The sequence below is a fragment of the Pseudonaja textilis genome, chromosome 7 (genome assembly GCF_049901715.1).
Source record: "Pseudonaja textilis isolate UNSWEBS1 chromosome 7, rPseTex1.2, whole genome shotgun sequence".
Taxonomy (NCBI): domain Eukaryota; kingdom Metazoa; phylum Chordata; class Lepidosauria; order Squamata; family Elapidae; genus Pseudonaja; species Pseudonaja textilis.
In genome coordinates this window covers 16,488,610-16,504,452 of record NC_141996.1, presented here as the reverse complement: position 1 = coordinate 16,504,452, position 15,843 = coordinate 16,488,610, and the positions used below count along the sequence as shown (strand labels likewise).

Here is a 15,843-nt window from a genome sequence, read left to right as displayed (position 1 = left end):
GATATCCCTTCCTCTACTTTTGAATGTCCACAGTTGTAATTTTGCAGAAAGCAGGGATAGGAGCTTTTCCCTTCTCCACTGTCTCCACTCTGCCAGGCCCAATGTTATACAGCACAACAGCAATCACATAGGCTTGAGAAATATGGCCTCCAAAGGCTATTAATTTTGCAGAAGCCATTGAGAAAATGGGCTATTCCAGGATCCAGCGGCAATCTGATTTGTTTCCCAGGAGCAGAGCTAAGTCTGAGACAAGGAAGAAAACCCAGGGCTGAAAAGGAAAGAGAAGAATGCTTCAATTGCTACTACAGCCTCAAAGTATGGTTTCTAGATCCACTAGGGAACTTGTAGTCTCTGGCTGGGCCTTTGGTTGGGTTGGAAGCCTCACTTCATGAAGCTTCTATTTTTAAATATTTCTTTTTGTAATTTTAATTTCTATTTGAATTTATCTGATACTTTTCATAAACAATAAGTAATGCAGTGAGACTATATTACATATCTGCTTTAAACAGGTATCCCTGAATCCTGCAGGAATGGAAATTGCATTGTGGGAACAATTTTATTGTGTCTTGTTTTTCTTGCTTTGCATTCATTAAACTGAGGGATTGGGGATTTTTTGCAGCTGAATTATAGGAGTTATACTGAACTAATACTACATTTTTTTTATAACCTGAAATTGTCCACAACTTTTGCTATTGCCATTATTCAGAACTCTTGGTAGATTATTTCCGTTTTTTATACACAAATCAAAGAAAAAAAAAGATTGTTTTTATTTGCAAATCAAATCAGCTTGCATATAAAAACAAATAAGTCCAGTATTATCTTAAACATATTCTGCTCTAACTAAGCCTCCTTTTCTTTCCAGTGGGACTTATTCTCAACCTCCACCATGAGGTCATTCTCCTGAGAATAAATTACTCTGATGAGATTGGGACTTATTTCAGAATAAACTGAAATGGGGATTGCACTGCAATATATGTAATATTCTCATTTGAAAAAGTTTTTTTGTTTGTTTGAATGAATCTATAAGCTATATTGGTAGTCCTTGACATACAACCATTTGCTTAGTGACTGTTCAAAGTTACAACAGCACTGAAAAAGTGGTTTATGACTGTTACAGCATCTCCATGAGCCTATGTTGAAAATTCTGGCTTTTGGCAATTGGCATGTATTATAGATAGATATCACATGACTTCAGGACATTACAATAGTTATAGTTATAGTGTCCTGGAGTCATGTGATATCTACCTACCTACCTACCTACCTATCCACCCACCCACCCATCCAATTGCCCATCTTACTTCAAGATAACTCTGGATTGTTGGTTGAAAATATTAAAAAGATTAAATTTTACAAAACTTATACACAATATCAACTAGGTACAGTGGTATTTTTAGTACTCAACTGCTTTGAAACTCATCAAATTTGGTACCCAATGTATTTTGACATGAAATTTTTTTCCTGGTATTAATTTATTTGGTAGTTAACACACAAGCTAGAACTTGTTGGTGTCAGCTGCCTTGTGACACACTACATTATTCCTCATGGGAAAAATTGTTTGGCACTCATCGTTCTTCCCAGAACCAATTAACGACGAGTACCAAGGTAACAAAACAAAAGGTAATAAAAAGATAAAGGCTACCTTCTGACAAGCAAAGTCAATGGGGAAGCCAGATTCACTGAACAACTGTGTTACTAACTTAACAACTGCTGTGATTCATTTAGCAACTGTGGCAAGAAAGTTTATAAAAGGGGGCAAAACTCACTTAACAACTGTCATGTTAAATTTTTGGATTCAATTGTGGTTGTAAGTCAAGGACTACCGTATTTCAGTACTGCCTATCCTGCATTATGTACTCAATATTAAGAGCTTCAAATACTTTAAAGGCCCTTTTCAAAGCCCATAATTCCACAAGCTGTTTTCATGGGATAAGTTTCCTCTTTTTTCATGGAATTTTGCAGTTGTTGTTTTAAAAAGCCATTGTGCGTAGACATCAGGTCTTGGGCATTTGTTAAAAAAAAAAAAGACTTGGAAGCAGTGTTCAGAGAGCATGGTTTTTATATGGCCTTGGCTGATAAACACTGATTGTCACTATTTAATGGATTTTGATATGAGCAACTGTTACCTCCTGGACGATCGAAAATATGAAATGGAAAAAAGAAAACAGAACATACCATGTCTACAGAACAACACAAAAAGAACTAGATCAGGGACATCAGGGAAGGTGGAATACTATAACAACACATTTTATATTGTTATATTATTCCACCCACCTTAATGAAGAACCCTTTGGTGTAGCTACTCCGTAGCCTTTCGAATCCAGATTTCCGCCCACTTTCATGGTGTCACATGGCTTTCGTTGTTCAATGTATTCATTCATGGTGGATTCCAGGAGGAAGGCAAACTTGCCCTTGGACTTGCGGACACGGGCAACGCCCTCAGCTGTGGTCCTAGCGAAGACGGATGGGTCTGTTGTGCTCATGTATGCCCACATCTTTTCATATACTGCTATTTTAGATCTCTGAAGGAAATTAAAAGGAGGTTAGATGCAACAAAGGAACAAGAGCCCTGCAAAACGTGTCAAATACACCAAGAGTCATTTGGTTGCTCCGTAATAGGAACTAGGTCTCTTTTGATAGAATGAGATGCTTTCATAGAAAGGGGATTGCAGTTTTGACAGGCATACAGCGAACAGATTTTAACTACTTTATGCCCGGTTCTTGAAGTCTTTTAAAGTTATAATCCAGAACAAACAGAAAAAAATATATGAGTGCATACAACAGTAGCTAGCTGTCCGAATTAATGGCAGTAAATCTATTGAGTACTGGATGTACTTTCTAGAGCTAATGATTCAAGACAAAGTAAAACATTTTATTCTAACTTTGGCTAGGGACAGAGCAAATTACTATTTTTGAAGATGAGATTATTTTTTAAAAAAAAAAGTTGAATAGGCTATTAATCTCTGCATAGCCTAAAAAAAACTTCCAAGTGCAAGATTGTTTCTTTTTCTTGATTATTTGCACACATATAAGAAGTCCTTGGATTGATTGCTTGGGAACAGTAAATCCAAAGCCTGTAATTATTATATTGTTTTCAATGTGATCAGACATGCTTTTGTACATAAAGCAAATAAAAGAACAACAAAAAGTTGATATTCATGTCTGAACTCTACAGGTGTATGCTTATAATATTTGTTGGAGTAGCTTCAGAGTAGTTTGTTAATAGTCTACTTATGACATTTCTAGGTCTAGCTCTGATTTCCACAGTGAATGGAACAAAAAGTAATGCTGGGATCCCCATAAATAAAAATATTTTTAATATAAACAGTTGAATGTATTAAATATAATTGTATTTAAGCTTACTTTGTTTCTGCTTAAAAAGACCAAATTGCAGAAATATATGACAGCATCCACAATAGTGAAATAACTGTTACAAAATAACGATATATCTGTATCATAATCAATCTGCTATTACTATGGATATAATAATACCACATTGTACTATCTATTACTACAATGTTAAATTTAAAAAAAACTTATGAAATTATTTATCTATCAAATGTATATAGGAGCTCATCTCACAAAATGCAGGTGGCTATACTGAAATTGTTCAAGTAAGAGATAAAAGAAAGAGATACACTTTAGAAAAATGAGACAAATTGGCATAATCTACCTACAAGCTTTTTTTAAAATGACCCATTTAATTTTACTGTTAAGGGATTTTAATACCCTGGTATTCATTATAGTTCCGTCCTTCAATGGCAAACACTTTAAATCTTCAACAGACGTTTGTCTGGATCTTTTATATATAGGGCCTGTATAAACATATGGTCTTGTATGCAAACATTAGATAGATGCAAGTCCAGTATGCAATGGGAAACATTCCACTTTCTTTATTCTCACCTGAAATATTTATTTTTAATGGTTCTAATTTACATATGAATAATTCTGGATCCAACATATTGCTTAGCACATCTCGAACAGTTTCAGTGAACCATATCCAGTTCATATTTTGGATAGTCATCCAAGAATACAAGTGACAATAGATATCAGTGTTTATAAAGTTCTATGTCTCCTTGATAACAGTGAGATTTACAGCTTAGCATTATAGATTTCTATTGAGAAATACTTCACTTGTGTTTAAAGACTGCAGCAACTGATGAATCTCTCTCCTTTGTCTCAGTCCAGCATTTCTAGAGACCCCATTTAATGTCAATGAGTGAATACAGATAAAGTAAAATATGTGTAGATCATATCTGAAAGATGTTAATGCATGCTTATATCAGTGGGACCTAGAAGTACTTAACATTTCTTGTTTCTAAGCTGCTAGAAGACATTTTTTTTATATCTTATAACAGAGGTCTCCAAACTTGGCAACTTTGGGAGTTGAAGTCCACAAATCTTAAAGTTGCCACGTTTGGGGACTCCTGTCTTATAACATAGCAAACAAAATAAAAGCAATACAAATAAAACCTTTACAAAATTGATGTGATCAATCAAACTGCTGGAAGCATAGCCTATGTATTTTCAGTGTAGCTACTTTCTCTCATCCAGTATCTGCACATAGCAAAACTGCATAGCTTTTCATCGAAGTTGCAACAGAATAAAAAAAAAAAATCTGAAATACACTTTATAACCACAAAAAGCCCATCAAAGCTCCTCGTGTTTCAGTACTCTGCTTTGCCATTAAATAGGAAAGAATTCTATTTGAATTTTAGCTCTCTCTGAATCCTCAGATGCTTAAAGCGTTTACCCTAAATGCCAGACAATAGAACAGTTCTTGTTTTTGATTTTTAACCAAACAACAGCATTTGAATAACTTCAATATTGCATTTAACACAGAAGAAAAACAGATTAGGTGTAATGGAACAGTACCAGCAGCACACTGGATGGAGAAATTGAATTTCAGGAAGCATACCAACTTACTCTGAAGAATTCTTTTGTCGAACCAGAGTCCAGAGTCCCATATGCAATTTCTGTTTGTTTTGCAAGGTCTTCTGCACTTTCTATGGGTGAGACCATTCGCTCAACAGTCAAGAAAGCAGCAAGGTTAGCAGTATACGATGAAATTATGATTAGCGTGAAGAACCACCAGACACCTCCAACTATGCGACCTGAGAGGGACCTAAATATGAATAAGATATGTATATTTTCCTAGAAGGTGTAGCAAAACAAATTATTACAGGAAATGTATTCATCAAACAACAATCATGGTGAGTGTCACATAATAAGGTCGTTGTTCTGTTTAATAAAATTTCTCTTTATTATCTGATTCACACTCCAGCATGCAGCAACAACAGCATGGGGAATGAAGAAAAATATAATATACTCTGAATAAATATTTAATTTCTCTCTTATAAGGAGAAGCTAGTGGCTAGTGGAATGATTTCCAAGCTAAGCAGTCAGAAATCATATTTATCAATTAAAACATTAATAACAGCACAATAATACTATACTATTACTATGCTATTCCTATACTATACTATAACTATAGTATTGCTATACTATTTCTATACTACACTATGCTATTACTATACTATACTATAACTATAGTATTACTATACCATAGAATTACTGTACTATACTATAACTATACTATTACTATAACTATACTATTACTATATTATTTTACTAAGCGAGTTTCTCACATTAGTACCAAGATTTGCTTTTTGACAGAAAAAATTGATATATGGCAAAAATGAGATCTCAAGTGTTTAGGTCTAAGTGTTGACTTGATTATGTTTAATGTTCTTCCTAAGACTCACTAATGGTAATATTTCAGGGAAGGGACCTGGAGCACGTCCACCCTATCTGATCTAGTGAGATGGACAGATAACCCCAGGGAGAGGTGAATATCCTGTTCCTGTGCCATGTAGGGCTTTAATGGTAATAACCAGGACCTTACATCCAGAGGTTTAACTCATGCAACAGGAGTGAAATGTGTACAAATCTAGGGGTGCTAACATTGCATGCAGTGATGGTCTCTTCTAGGTGGTCTTCAAGGACAACCCCATGTAGAGTGTTTTGCAGTAACCCAAAACACAGTCACTCATGCCTTGGAAGTGACCAAGGCACGAGTGACTGTGAACAAGGTCTCTTGAAATGCTGGCTATAGCTGATGGGAATTGTCAAGACTTTTTAATGGAATGGGGTTGTCTATCACTTATCTGTGAACAGACTCCTAATTAATGAACAGACTGCTAATGAAACGATTCCTTATGTCTCCTTATAAAAAAAATAATTTCGACTAGCATAAAATCTTAAACTTTGCATCCAATCTTCTCTCCCCAGCAAAGCACTGTTCTGGATTGATTTTGTAATTTAAAACTATATTATTCTTTGACAATATAGACCAGCTACTGAATGACATTTGGTCAGACACTTCATATATTCCTGCCATACTAGTCGGAAGACGGGCAACATGGAAAACTTCAAGAGTATTTCAAATATATGAGGGAAATCAGCTAAGGGAGAAGAAAATATGAATAAGATAGAGGAAGATAAATAAAAAAGATTAGGAATTATTAAAATAGTGTCTATAAGATATAAACCATCTTTTTACTTTGAAGTTTTTCATATCTCTTTCCCTTGATGAGAAGTTTATTAAAGAATGGCTGAAAATTATAAAAATGTCTCTCAGGAGAAATAAATTAACCCGTTGTCAAGATAACCAGGTTGATACTTGGCTGAGCATGCTGATCATGAAAATGTCCATGATAGGGAATATTAATCTGACTGTCACAGTAAAATGTTCTGTCCCCCATTTTTCCTGTTGTATTCTATTCTTTCCTGCTTTACTTCCCTTCAAAATGGTGCCTTCAATGATTATGACTTGTTACGGGGCACTATATTGTCAGGCCATTGACTTTGTATCTACAGTTGATCTCATTTTGTAAGAGTAATTGAACAGGAAATGCATAAGTTGCTAGTTTTTGGTGAGAGAATTCATTAAAACTTTCAGCTCCCCTTCCATTTATTTTCATACTATAGTACTGGCTTCCAAAATTATTATTTTTTTTATATTTTAAAGAGATACAAACAGAGGAGGTAAAACAAAGCAAAAAATCTATTTAGCCCTGTTGACAATTTTCTACACTAAGATTAAGTAAAACAAAACAACTTGTTCACTGAAAATTACTTGTGATTGCCCATTGACTTACCTACACTGTATGAGCAAGGATCTTGCCCAAAAACATCAAAATCATTTGGATTCTGACCTCTTTTGCATTATGTAGCATAATCCTACACTACAGAATGCAGTTATTTGAACAAAAGTAGAAACTGCTGTGTAAATAAGGAAAATAAGTTCTGCTAACCAATGTTCCACTAATTTTAGAAGGACTTCAATTAAATTAACATTAATCTAAGGACTTAACTTAGTTTCTGATGGGACCTAAATCTGCTTCCATCTTTTATTAAACCACACAATTTCCCCCCCCCCCCCAAGGGACTACACTTTATATGTATACAACCAGGGGTGTTCTGGGGAAAATAGGAGAAGGGGGGTGTATTAGGTATGTTCACCACCTTGAGTTATTTGTAAAAGTATCAAAGGGGGGATACAAGTACTTAAACAAATACAACATTTTAATTCAGCAATTTATGTTCTACCAAGTGTGTTGCTTACATGAGTACTTTAATTCAAAATGCAGAAAGAGAAATTATACAAAGAAAATAAAACACAGTGTGAGTATATTGTAAATGTATTTTCAAATTGCCTTCAAATAATATAGAAACTTCTATCTTTATCATCGACACTAAGGGGTCTTATATCAGTGATTTTAGGGATACTCCTTTTCTCCAGAATACACAAATTACTATATGATTGTGAGAAATCATTAAATATGTGATCTAGTGAAAAAGGGTTGTTTTTTGTGAGGCACCTAAACTGAGACAAAGCATCAGATTACATAATATATAGCAGTATATTTTTTTAAAAAAAACCTAAAATATAAACATTACTGGACTATTCCAGTAATGTGGACTATTACTCTTCTTCTTCTTCTTCTTCTTCTTCTTCTTCTTCTTCTTCTTCTTCTTCTTCTTCTTCTTCTTCTTCTTCTTCTTCTTCTTCTTCTTCTTCTTCTTCTTCTTCTTCTTCTTCTTCTTCTACTTCTTCTTCTTCTTCTTCTTCTTCTTCTTCTTCTTCTTCTTCTTCTTCATTTTCTTACAATTATAATTTGGGCATTTTTTCCGCAAACATCTTTTGTAACAGTTCTAGCCCCAAAATCGATAACTCCTCATTCCATTCCTAAGGGGTCTGTAAGGGGGCGTGCATAAGCGCACCAGTATGCCTACAGTCCAGTTTATATGTATTTGTTTAAATGTTATGTTCATACTTATACTTGTTTTCTCACACATGCTTGACAAACTAAACTAAATAAATGAATTAAATAAATAAATAAGAAGATCAAAAAATTAGTAATCTATGGAAAGGCAATAATAGCTTGATACATCAAATTGGAAAATAAGACAATTACAACTTTATAAACAAAAGAGATAAGAAACTAAGGATGTTAACATAAAAAATGCCTGTGATTATACATATGGGGTATAGATTATGATTATCCTTATCCTTAGGGATAAAATGCAAACTTAGAAGCCATTTCAGCATTATACCAACCTGGGTGAAATATCACAACCTTGCTGCATAAAGGCACCCAAAGAAAACCAAAGACTGTTGAAGATGCCAAATTCATTAGGAGGTTGATCACTGGGTCCTTCTCTACCGTCCTCTGGCTCTTCTGTATGCCATTCATATGGACTAAACCTGCTCACCAGGAATAGGACCACACTGACTCCAATGTAGGCAAAGACTATGCACATCCAAATTTCATAGGCCAAGGGGTCCAAGAAGGAAAAAACTCCCGGTTTAGATTTCTGGGGCTTTTTGATCATAATGGATATGCCAAGGCTCATAAAGGGCTTAGAAAAATCGATAACCTCCTCACGCACCAAAGTGATGGTCAGAGGTGCAACAGCAATCTCTGCTTTCTGTAAAAGAAAGAAGTAAACAATCGGTAAACAATAAGACATTGTACTTTGCAATGAGTGGATGATACAGGTTTTCATCTATCCAAAATGAATGGCTAACATAGAGGCTAATGGCAAAAATATAGCACTAGAGACACTGTAATGGAATTAAGGAACGGACATTTGGAAGGAGAAAGTGATGTTACATCAGGAAGAAATCGAAGCAAAGATAACCACTCATTTTCAGTTAATTGAGAGGTGTTTATAATTGTACTCTACCTAAAGTTAGGGACATAGGTAATGTAAATCCAGACAGCCTTGTATCCTAAAACAGGGTTCTCCAACCTTGGCAACCTTGGCCTAAGACTGGTGGATTTCAACTCCCAGAGTTCCTTTGCTGGCTGAGGAACTCTGGGAGTTGAAGTCCACCATCTTAAAGTTGCCAACGTTGGAGACCCACGTCCTAAACTATACATTATGCTATATTATATTAAATAAAACCATCCTTCTTCAATGTAGGAAACCCTCTAGGTAGATTTATATAGGCAGATCAACAAGAAGACAGTGGAAAGCCAAGTCAGATACTTGATTTACATAGATCATTAAAACCAATTTACAGTGGATCTCCAAGATTGTTGGCAAAGGATTTCTTTTGCTCAGTCTAGATATCCAAACACATTATTAAAGACAAGTATCAAGCAACCTACCAGACTTTTCTGAAGGCACATGCTCTTCAAAAATCTATAGTTTTTCTCCTATATAATAGGTGAATTTATGAGGCTTCTTGTTGGACATAGTAGTTTAATATTACAAGAAGAGTGTAAGAAATATGGTAAATAGTTCCAAATTGAACGCTTTGTATTTCTAGTTGAGCCATGCTACCTGAATCCCATGTTTGACCCTACGTTTGGTGCCCCTTTTGAGAAGTAGTAATCTTCTGTAGCCTTTTCTCCTTGCCTTTCATTGGGCATTTGAAATGCCAAAGAGTAAACTTAGGAATTTCTGCATGTGTACAGATTAAAGAAGGATCACCGCTCCATCCCAACTCAAAAAAATCAATTCAGTTTTACCAGCATGGCTTTTAAAAAAAATTCTTGGCAAATTTGAAGTGATTTTGTCGAGTTCTCAAAAGTGCTGATAAAACCCAGTTCTCTCCTTTCTAGTCATAGGTAGGGAAACCTATTTATTTGATCACTTAACTTCAAAACTGGAAACCATTCTTGCATGCAATAAAAATATCATTTCTACCAAGTAAAAGTGGTTCTTAGTGAGATTAATTTTCAGAGCTAGTTTGGCAGATGAGATGTTCAGTCCACTTCCAAGCTTAGCCGGCTTCACCAGCATCCAAAACCACTTTAAAAAAAAACATTTAGGATTTTATTTTTTACCTTTCTTTCACCTATCCCTAATGCAGAGCTTTGCTCTACCATTGTGTTTATTTTGAACAAAAACAAAGGTGACTCAGGCATGAACTTAATATATTCCCTACCTCTGTGGATATTGTGCATATTATCACTGCTTATTCTAACATTAATAAAACATTCTTGGCTATGCTCAGTTTGTAGCTCAATGCAATATAGCCATCTGCCCTGAAAGGCTTTACTATAGTCTACATCAGCGGTGTCAAACTCAATTTCATTGAGGGCTGCATCAGAGTTGTGTTTGACCTCAGGGCACCAGGGTGGGCATGGCCGGGGTGGGCATTGTTGGGGTGGCCGTGGCCAAGATGGGCGTGACCAGCTGAACGTCACTTATAAAGGCTCCATTTTTGCCCACAAAGGCCTCCTGCAGCTCTCTGCCAGCGAAAACGGAGTACAGGGGGGGACGCAAAGGCACCGCGGGGTGGTCCTTCACTGTTTCCAGAGCAGCCTTGCTGGCCACTTCTAAGCAACCCTGCAGGCCTTGAGTTTCACATCTTTGGTCTACATTAAGCAACTACAAGTTAAACTTTCATGTGTACATGAATCTTTAAATTATAATAAGTAATAGTATACATCTATTATTATATGTTTATATCTAAAAAGAAGTCTAATGTGAAACAGAGCAGATGATAAATATAATCATGTAATCCACTGTTCTTCTGACTTCTGACATATTACTCTAAAAAAGGTTGGCCCAATGCAGCAGAAATTATTTGAACTTTACATCGGAATCTGTCTTAAGATGAAAGAAATAGGCAGTGACCATTTATTCATCATCTGATGAACGGAGAACATTCCTCTGCAGAAAGATGAATATTTAACTGCATTTGACTGCTAAACCTTTTCAGAACATCTGCAGGATATAAGCTAATGTCTTTCATTACTAGAAAGGGTTTTACTAAATCATCTCCAAAACTGTATCATTGTGTAGCTAATATTTTGGTCATTAAAATGTAAGAAAGAAAGAGCAGATATACCCTATCTCTGCAGGCTGTGCTTCATTTTAAAACTATCTGACAATGAAATGCAACTTGCCCTGGAATTATTGGAATCTTAGAAGTACAATAGATAAAGATGATGAAAACTGCCTTAAAATGCAGTTAATCTTGCAAATTAAATTAGTTCTAATAAGGACTTTTTATCGGAGCAACCTATTAAAAAGACAGCTACAAAGCTCTTGATGTCTTCTCTTCTTCTCTAAATTTACTTATCATACCCCCTTCAGCATAAATAGTTGCAAGAAGTTTTTTTTTTTTATTCCACAAGCTTCACTGTTTCAAGTAAGCCTCATTGTCTTCAATAGAACTTCCTCTTTCCAAGGACATTTACTTAATCCACTTGAATCAGATTAAAAATCTCAATCTTGCCTAGGAGCAAACTATCTTTGATCCAGCTCACACACTTCTGAGACGTGTTAGCTTGTGCTACGTGCAGAACTAAACTGAAAACTTATTTTGATGAAATTAAAATATAATACTCTTCTGATGCTTTAGAAATGATGATTTTTTAAAATTCATTGGTCAATTCAAAAATGTAAAAACAACCAGTTGACTAAGTCAACCGGTTAACTTGAAATATTTCCATTCCTATCTTCAGTTAGGCTGATGGATAAAATTTTTTGTCATCTGTTTGGGAAAAAGATAATAAATAAAATGAATAATAAAATTAATATCTAGAACAATCCAGAGCTTGCTACAAAAAGGGCAGTCCTGTAATACTGCACAAACTGTTGAAATCAAAAAGAAGACCTAAAATATGCCATATAAATATGTCTATTGTTCAGGTATATATGTCTTAAGGTGAATTTTTCCTTGCAGTTTCTCAAGAAACATTCAGAATAATCTTAACTGATGAAGATGCCTTCCCAAAATGAAGAGCCGAAGAAATTCCCTATCAGTAACCTCAATGATTACAGACCAGTGGCACTCACTCCTATCATCATGAAGTTCTTTGAGAAATTGGTCTGCTGGCACATGATTTCTGGTCTTCTGCATACGTTTGATAAACACCAGTTTGCATACAGAAAAAATAGATCTACAGAGGATGCTATAGCCATCACTCTTCACACTGCTCTGACTCATCTAGAATAGTGGGAGGGCTATGTGAGGATGCTTTTTGTGGATTTTAGTTCTGTGTTTAAGACAATTCTTCCACGTAGACTAGTGTCTAAACTTCTGGACCTTGGGCTTTCTAATTCAATCTGCTTTTGGATTATGGATTTCCTGTCTGGCCGCTCACAGAGGGTCAGATTAGGTAATCATACATCTTCAGCCCTTATTCATAACACTGGTACACCACAGGGTTGCGTGTTGAGTCCCTTACTCTATACTCTATGTGCATGACTGCATTCCCACTCACATTAGTAATACTACTGCTAAATTTGCAGGTGATACAACAGTGGTGGGACTTATCTCCGGGGGGGGGGATGAATCTGCCTACCAAGATGAGATGGACCGGTTGCTTTCGTGGTGTGGAGACAAAACTTGGTCCTCAACACCAATAAGTCCAAGGAGTTTATAGTGGATTATAGAAGGAACAGATCAGACATCCAGCCCTTGCTTATCAATGGAGACCGAGTAGAGTGGCCAGTTTTAAGTTTCTGGGTGTTGCCCTAAAAGAGGACCTCACCTGGAGTTATTCTGGGGTACAGAATAATAAAAACAAGGACAAATAGGCTGAAAAACAGTTTCTATCCCAGGGCAGTAGCTCTTTTGAATTCTCCTGTATAGTGCAGTGTTGGTGTGATGTCGGGGGTTTTCGGTTCAATGTGTGAAGGATGAAGGATATGTGGTTGTGTTTATTTTCATGGTCATGGTCATGATGAGCACTGAAGATGGTGTTTGATTTCATTGTACGAGGTGCAATGACAATAAAGTAAACTAAACTAAGTGGAAATGAAATCAACCTTCTCTTTCACCGTTCATTTTTTCTGCTTCTGTTTTGACCTCCGGGGTGTCCTTCCCAGTTCTAACTTGGAAATACTGGGGATAGAAGTAGCTTTTACATGAAACTGCTCTACCAATGAACAGCAATGCAGAAGTGCTGGGGACAGGGTGGGCCCAGCAGTGATAGTAAACTCATCAATCTTCTTCTGTTACATTAAGGGCCAATGCACATTTTTGATGAATACTTTCATACTCCAGTAATTCCCTTGTATAGTCAAAATACATTTCCATCTCTTTTAACTGACAAAAAGGGGAAGCTGTCTGGGAATTTTTACATTTACTAGTTCAAATGTTCTGACAAATGACCCTTCAAAGGGAAATTGTTTTAATGTCTCTTCCAGCACAAAAATGCAATTTTCTCTCCAACTCAAGCGTTCCATGAACATACATGAACAGTTTACAAAAGAAGCTGTGGGATTGCAGTCTGCCCTCCTTTCAGGTCCTTTCCTCTCACATTTGAAGAATTTATCAAAAATTGTGACGATTCACAATGTAATGTTAATTTTTAATAAATGTTAAAGTGTCGTGTACCATCCTTTGCTGGGTTAGATTTGCAAACCATTTTACCAGGCAACCAGAAGCTTGCAATAGTTTGCCAATATGTGCCAATATCACTGGAAGGGAGGACAAACATATTTTAATCTTTTTCAGACTCCATTTTAGGGTTTTAATTGCTACTTCTATTCTTACTAACCCCTCTCCCCCTTTAAAACCCCTTTTCTTATTTACAGACTATAGAAAGTCACTCGTTTTGTTGTCAAAATACAGTAGCATGACTTCAGGGTTCATGATTGGCCATAAATGGGCTGCAACATGTGTATAATCCCACATTTTAGTTGCACTGTTGATAATTTTAAGCTAAAACCTGCATGAAAAAATATGCTTACCCCATATACAAGCTCTCCCACCATCCCATTCCAGATTTTTGTCTGTGGATCCCTTGCTCCGTATTTTCCATCAGGGACAATAGCAATTTTATACTTGATGCCAATATGCTTTGCAATTTCTGATGCCAGGTCTACACAGTAACCTTCATACTTCTCATTTCCTTCAAACAATTCTCTGTTTTTTTTCCACATAACATATGGGGCTTCCTACAAGGAAAGAACAAAAACTGTGAAAGAGAAACAGGTACCATACAAAACGAACATGTTCACCATTCAGATTCAAACAAAGTTTCATTGTTCACCATCAGTTACAGAATATGTTGTTTTGTCAGGTTTTCACCCTGAAAGATTATAACAAATATTACTGAACAAATATTTATCACAAAACAGAACAAGAAGTCCACAGCTTATCTGTGGATTCAATGAATTTCTACTGTAATATTCAAGCAATCGTAACTGTTGTGCATGCATGCATGAATCATACTGTACATATCCAATTAAAATCAAATTCCACTGCTTAAAAGTCTACACTGGTGTGCCCCAAATATGAGGAGACAATTAATCTTCATTATTGTATTTATTAATCCAAATAATGTAGCTAATAGTCTTAAGTAATTCTTCATGCTGCAAAAACTTGCATGTAAAAATATCTTTTGTGAGATATCAGCACACATGCCAATGTTCTTGCAAAATAATTAATACACTTAAATATTTTTTAAAATATTTTTAAGATTCGTTCCTTAGGATATAGAAGAAAATTAAAACAAATAAACAATATCCCTGATTAAAATTATTCTGCCTTAATTCATCGACTACTCATTAGTTAATCAGAGCAAGCTAAAACTTATTATAAATTAGATATGATCTAGAAATTGAAATACTATTTTGAGATCTGTGATGTGTCTCTGCCCTGTCAATCTGTCATAGTACCTTCAAAATTAATCAGATCAATCAACAGAGGACTTTTTTCCCCTAAGCATTTAATTTGTTCTCTTTGATCTCTTTTCTCATGTTTAATTTCACTGCTAATTTTCATACAGTTGCAAGAAACTAATATGCCCATTTTACTGCGAATAGTAAGAGGAAACACAGAAATGACTGGTAGCGCTCCAGCATTTTGTATTCTATTTTTTAGTTTATCCAAAAACTTCATGCAGTAGCAGGCCCATATTATTTAGCTTTTCAAGAGAGATATTTAATATTTAGGGGTTTCTATGTTGTGCCAGGGTTCTCTTCCTCCCTCCCAATAATCAAGACACTGTTTGCCAACAGTTACTTTAAGTCACATCTCAGTTTTTTCTCATCTACTTTCATTTGAGTTAAATTGTGGCAAGAGAAGGCAAATGCGTTTTCTGAGAATGGTGATTGCTCCACATTTTAAAGCTTTGACATTATGATCAAATAGCTCATGTAATAATCTACAGACAAAGGGGCAATCAATCAGATATTTACTGTGCTGGTACCTAGGAGCTACCAGGAAAGCAGGGAAATATTATTTCTGTAATAAATAATGAAAGTAAGAGTGCTGAGTTAAGTAACTCAGTAATATTCATTATTTTGATGAAAAAAATTTTCTGGGTATTCCTTGGAAGTAAAGGAGAACTACTAATGAGGAAATTA

General features: G+C 35.5%; 1 protein-coding gene across 5 annotated transcripts in view; it reads right to left on the bottom strand.

The window, feature by feature from the left end:
* Positions 1-15,843, bottom strand: part of GRIA4 (glutamate ionotropic receptor AMPA type subunit 4) — a 252,621-nt gene that overhangs the window by 37,746 nt on the left and 199,032 nt on the right. For all 5 annotated transcript variants that reach the window (XR_015744265.1, XM_087937095.1, XM_087937093.1 and 2 more), the window contains exons 10-13: positions 14,224-14,430; positions 8,621-8,991; positions 4,924-5,122; positions 2,272-2,519 (exon numbers count right to left, since the gene is read on the bottom strand). Coding sequence is in view for 4 of the 5 variants with exons in the window: in XM_087937095.1 (XP_087793221.1) it covers positions 2,272-2,519; positions 4,924-5,122; positions 8,621-8,991; positions 14,224-14,430 (1,025 nt within the window). In the remaining variant the exon portion in view is untranslated. The remainder of the gene's footprint in view (positions 1-2,271; positions 2,520-4,923; positions 5,123-8,620; positions 8,992-14,223; positions 14,431-15,843) is intronic.